This window comes from Poecile atricapillus, chromosome 5, assembly GCF_030490865.1.
Source record: "Poecile atricapillus isolate bPoeAtr1 chromosome 5, bPoeAtr1.hap1, whole genome shotgun sequence".
Classification (NCBI taxonomy): Eukaryota; Metazoa; Chordata; class Aves; order Passeriformes; family Paridae; genus Poecile; species Poecile atricapillus.
In genome coordinates, this window is record NC_081253.1 from 10,146,698 (window position 1) to 10,152,697 (window position 6,000).

Consider the following 6,000-nt stretch of genomic DNA (forward strand, 5'->3'; position numbering starts at 1 on the left):
CATGGAGCAATAAAGCTGCTCTACATCCATAATCAGCCTTTCCAGAGACCATAAGGTCACAGCAGCTGAAACAACAGAATACTTCATTCCCAATCTTCAAGAGGCCCAGAGCACCTGTGCAGCCAGAGGACTCCCTAAAAGGCTCCTAACATGCGGGTGTGCCTGGAAATTACAGCAAAGAAAACCCACCAAACCCGTCAAAGCCGCTCCCATTTTTAAAACCTCCTGTTTCCCCAGCAGGTTATTATTATTACACTTGACAAAATACAGTATGGGAGGCAGGTGGTAGGAAAGAGTGATAGTTGTATTTGCCTGGCCAAGCTGCATGCTCACTTGTATCCAAGCCCCTCATCATTCCAAGACTGACATGGCCATCTAAGCCCACATGTAAAACTGTCTAGGAGGGTTCCTCTTTTGTGGTGACTTCAGGATTACACTTTTCTTCTTTCAGAATTTCAACCCAAAAACACTATGTAGACAACAGGTTCAGCCCCATCATTTCTGTAGGTGCCATAGCAAGCCTTATTAGTGCCTGTGCACTTCATTAATGTCTGTGTTTTAAGCTTATGTTCCCTACAGCACCTTGACCTGGAAATCAAGGATTGTGAACTTCAGTACAGATGAGCTCTGAACAGAAGCTGCGTGTGAAAGGCCCCTTCCTCTGGAAGTAATTATGTTCAACATTAATTGAATTAATATCAAATAGAATAAGTATTTTCCTACTGGCCTATAACACAATGCAAACTCATCCAGAATAAACACATTGTAAATAACTATCAGCTATCATCCCTGTTGCCCTGTATACACTTCTGTGTGAGAAGGGAGGAAGCAGTATGGGAAAGAAATGCTCCTCTGAACATAAATCATTAATTTAAATTGTTCTCTTCAACATCAGACAAAAAGAGATCCTTCTTTTTTGACACAAGATGCCACAATCCAGCAGTTTCTGCCCATTTTCTTAGCAGCATCCGCCTGGTAGGAGAGGGAAGAGGACAGTTATTCCCACCAAGACCACTTGAGTCACCTGTATGTCCTTTCCTGTGTCTACATAAAAATTCCTGAACTAGCAGATTTGCCACAGAGTCCTGAGGTGGAGGAGATGGGACAACCACAGGGCAGAGCCGCACAGCCTCCCCCCTGCACTGGGTATGTTTAGGGGGACCTGGGCTCCCACCTGTCATAAAACAGCAACTCCTCCCCCACATCAATCACATGAAAAAATAAAAATCACCTACATTACACAATAAAGAAAGAAAACAACAAAACTCATATTCCTGACAGGGTCAGAGGTCAAAGCCTCCAGAGATTGGTACAGATTTTGATTAGAAGCATCACCTCAAAGAACACAAGAGCTTTTCAAATGGTAGGACAGACCTGTCTTTTCTGCAACAGAGCCTCCTTTAACAGCAGCACACATTACCACACCAGGCCGTATGAATTATAAAGTCTCAAAGTAAGGAAGCCAGGAATCAAACAAACACCTCACCCCAGTGACAACTCAATTGAATCAATTTACCTGCTCTACGAGGAGACACTTGAGTCCATCAACCTCAAGGAGCACTTCTCTGCTGACATCATTTCAAGCACATCTTTTGTTCAAACAGCCTGGCCAATGCCAATCATTTTAAAGTTATTTAATAGCAGAACTGCCAGTAACTCGTGCATAAATTAACAACATTAGAAGTACGGGTGGCTGAAAAGCAGAGAGCAAACAGAATAGTTCATCCTATCCAAAGGAGATGGAACAACATTGATTTTCAACTGACAAGAAGTATCGATGACAAACTCAGCATCTTCATATCAGACACAACCAGAGTTATAATTAAGTGCCAGAAAAATAAATTAGAAAATAAAGCAGATAGAAGCAGAAGAAATACTGATGACTACTTTCGCTAGTTATTGGTAGTTTGCTAAATTCTGTCACTGACCTCTATAAATATTTAAATTTTGGTAAAGAATTTCCTTATGTGTTTCACCCCTGTATCCAAAACACACTGCACAAATCACTGCAGCTCAAGCAGGAAGCTAAAGCTTTCTCTCTGTGTCTGTATTCAAGGGATATCTCTTATTTGTACACTTTGAAAGTAACTTACTTTATGTTTGAAACTGTAAGTATTTGGATTCCATTGCACACAACAAAAAAGTTTCAGTACACATCTAATACAGACAATTAAGAGTTAAAGAGAACCTTTTTGTTCTCTTATTTCGGTCTCATATTTTGGTCTTTTGGTCCTCATATCTTACCTGTCAAAAAACTCAGTCTTAAGAAACTTGGTACAGCATATTTAGGCATAGATTTGGGTTTTTACTCAAACAGAAGCAATAGACATAATGCAGAAATTGCTGCTACAATTCAGCAGATGGTGTTATCCTAGAAATCAGAGCTGGAGACAGCAATAGTAATTTCTGCCCTTCATGTCCCTCTGCCTGTTTATTTTATCCCAATTACATGTGATTGATTCTCTAAAAGACAATTCCTGAATTTCTTACTGCATATATCTGATGGTGAAAATTAGAATAGTCCTTTTCCTGCCTAACTCCAGGAAGGTTTTAAGTGACTGCCAGCACCAACTACACAGCTGTTAAATCCACCCTTTTAAGAAAAGTCATTCCTAGTTCTCGTCAGTGTAAGCACCAGAACAGACCTTCCTTTATTACTTCATGTTAATTTCTTCAGCTTGTCTTTCCAGGTACAGCTCAGAAACCTGCTATCTCAGGTGTCCCTGCTGATAAGGGACAGGTACCTGGAGTGTTTGGGCGCTGCTGGGGGAGCTGCTCTGTGAGCAGCGCCACTCCCAGCATCAGCCTCCTCTGCCGGTACCAGGGAGCAGCCTATCGATCCTCCCGCCTCAGTGCAAAACCCAGCTGGCTGCTAAAAGCCTCGCAGAGAGGTTTAGTTGTTTCAACTCTGTTTTTTTTTTAACGAATTATGAGTTCATGCTTTTCCATGTGGTAACTGTGAATTTGGGAAGAGTTAAGGCTGTTTAATATAAGATTGGGTTATCAGAGCAGCTAATCTTTAAACCATATACATTAATTTTTTATTTGATGCGAGCATGTAAGACAATGGTTATGCTTTACAAATCCAGAATACAAGTCAGGACAAGGTGTAGAAGAAAATAATCTAGTATCAAGGGAAAAAGCATGCTAAGTCAATGCAGGTCTCTGTAGCTATTGCAAATCAGACCCCATCTCACAGTCCTTACTCAGCCAGGATCGCTATTGTCAGCCTCAGAGGTGTGGAAATCAGTTGTGTCCTGGCTATGACTGTTCTCCCAAGCCCCACATCAGCTGTTCTCTCCACCATCCATTGAACTCAACTTCACACAGGCACTACAGCAGTGCACAAACCCACAACTGAAGGGGCCCCAAACACCAGAGAGAACCAACACTGTCATTTCACAAAAGTCATACCTCTGCTTGTGCTTTCCCATTTCTCAGGGATGTTGCCAGCAGACAGGCAGAATTAATAGTCTGGGGGTATTTTTCCACATCATCATTTTGGACACAAGATGCTACATACTGATGTAGAAACAAGAATTGTGCCATCTTCTTTGATGAAGCTTAAGGTGAAGACAGACAGCCATCAGGGATGGCCTATGCATACATGCTTCAGTGCCAGGATAGGACCTAGGCACCTCTCCCAAGCCCAGTTTCCTACGATTTTGTTTCCTCAAGAAGCAGAAGTGTTAGGAGACTCTCTGAAATCCCAGGGCTAAATGTATAATGCAGGTTACAAGTGTATTCATGGATCTACAGGTGAAATTTAAGGTGAAGGAGGCAGCTTTGGAGAAATGTCTAGCCATACAGTTCCCTGTACTTTTCCCTCATTTAGGAATACTTTTTTTTATATAAGCTAGACAGATTTGACTCTCTCCAAATTCAATTCTGCTAACGTGCTTACGTTGAGAAGGCAGTGTCACAGAGAAATGATTCAGCTTTGGGTGAAGGAAGGGAGTGAAAAGGTAGGGGGGAACCTTAATTAACACGTTCTTTTTAAAAGGAAAATTAGTGGGCTGTTTTTCTTTTCTTTTTTTTCTAACAAATCTGTCATTTGTTGAGACTTAGGAAATTATCTTGTAACCAGGTAGGTTATCAACAGGCAAATACCCTATGGCTTAATGACTTGTGGATCATAAGATACACACAGCCAGACCTTATTATACTTATCCCCTAGATCAAAGGGTTTTCACATAAATGGGGTGCAGTCTACCATAGCAGGGAGCTGCTGCAAGCCTTCAGGATTTTACTTCTTTAAAGTTTTGGTGATTACATAATCGCTTTTTTGTATCTGGAGCTCAAAGCATTGTGTGTAGCTAATGAGCAGGTAGAAGAAGGAAAACAGCTGAAAAGCAGTCTTGACAAACAGCTGTGGCAGTAAGTGTCAGTCCTAGCCCAAAAGGGTCAATCCCCTTATGAAACAAGTACTTAATCCTTTACAATTTTTAATTAAGAATCTACCAAGAAGATTATAAAACTTCCTTAAGATTTTGATGGGGGAGGGAGCAAGGGAGAACTGAGGGGAGGTGTGTCATGCAGACCACAAGTTGCTTCAGTTGAGATGCTCATCCTGTGCAAAGCCATGCTTCAGAGCTGGGGGCTCCCACACAAACACCACCTCACAAATTGGCGATGCAGTGGGGATCCCAGCACGTACCCATTGCCCACAAAATATAATTAACCACTGCTTCATTAGCAAAGGCTCCCTACGCTCTGCTGTAGTCCAGCTACACTTTGGCTGCACTTCAGCATCCTCTCAATCGGGAGAGTGAAACATAGGGCTCTCACCCCGCCCAGAGGTACTTAGCGAGCCCGTCTCCGCGAGGTCAGCATCCCCGGCCGGCAGCGGGGCTGCGGGCGAGCGCTGCCCAGGGCGCCTCTGCACTCACTCGCTGCCCATGCGAGGGCGGCAGGGGTAGCGCCAGGCGCTTCGCCCGGCTGGAGCGGGGCAGGCAGCCAGCTCCGCTTCCAAATACCAGCCGGTACCCGGGTGGCCGTGGCCGTCGCCGCCCGGGGCGGGGGCCCGGCGGGGCCCAGCCGGCGCTGCTTCCCGCGGGAGTGACAACGCGGCGGCTCTCCCCGAGCATCCCCGCGGGGCTTTTGTGCCTGCTTGGGGCGGGGGCCTGGCCGCTCCTCTCCCGAAGCGGTGGAAGCGCAGCCCCGCGGTAGCATCCTCCCGGGGGCGGGAGGAGTGACGGGGGCACGGGCGCACCGAGGGGCTGCGGCGGACAAAGCGAGGCGGCAGACGGGGACCCCTTCCATCCCCTCTTCTCCCCTCCATCCCCTCTTCTCCCCTCCCCGCGGCTCCGCTGCTGGCGGTGCCCGCGCCGCAGCCGCCAGCCCCGCATCCCGCGGCGGAGGCAGGGCCCGGCGCTGCCCTGGCCCCTTCCCCGCGGCTCCCCTACCTGTTCGGAAGAAAGCATCCACCTCGGAGTCAGGGACAGCGCCTTCCTCCGCCGCCCCTTCGGCGGGATTCATGGCTGGGGGAGAGGCGGCGGCGAGCCCGGCGGCTGGTAATATCCAGTGAGTTAGGGAGGAGGAGAGCCGAGAGAGAGAGAGAAAAAGAGGGAGGGAGAAGAGGAGGGAGGGAGGGATGGAGGCGCGTTCAGCTGCGAGCCCAACCGAGCGCCGCTCGGATCATCCCTTCCGCGGTGCCTGCGGGGCGGCTGCCCCGGGGCTGGGCTGCGCTGCCCCCGGGCTGCGCTGGGCGGGGCGGGGTGCCGGTGCCGAGCCCCGCCGCCGCCGGCCCCCTCCCCTCCACCCGCTATTGTTCCGACCTGCTCCGCTCCGCTCCCCCCGCCGCCGCCGCTGCCCCTCGCCGTGCTGACAGCCCGGCCCGGCCCCCGGCTGCCGCCCCCGCCGTTTCCCTGCCGGCACTTCCTGAGCCAGGCCGGGCGCCGGCCGGGGAGGCTGCGGCGCCCCCCGCCGCCGGGGCAGCCCTTCTGCGGGGCGCGGCCGCTCCGGGCGGGGCGCGGGTCCGGCCGCCCCGGGCACAGGTGC

General features: G+C 49.0%; 1 protein-coding gene across 5 annotated transcripts in view; it reads right to left on the reverse strand.

The window, feature by feature from the left end:
- KALRN (kalirin RhoGEF kinase) overlaps nt 1-5,766 on the reverse strand; it is a 473,821-nt gene extending 468,055 nt beyond the window's left edge. For 2 of the 5 annotated variants that reach the window (XM_058840639.1, XM_058840640.1), the window contains exon 1: nt 5,406-5,713. In XM_058840639.1, the coding sequence (XP_058696622.1) occupies nt 5,406-5,478 (73 nt within the window). In that variant the 5' untranslated portion in view covers nt 5,479-5,713. Of the gene's footprint in view, nt 1-5,405 lie in introns of all 5 variants that reach the window. The other 3 variants (XM_058840643.1, XM_058840637.1, XM_058840641.1) reach the window with 3 other exon arrangements.
- Nucleotides 5,767-6,000: the final 234 nt, after the last annotated feature.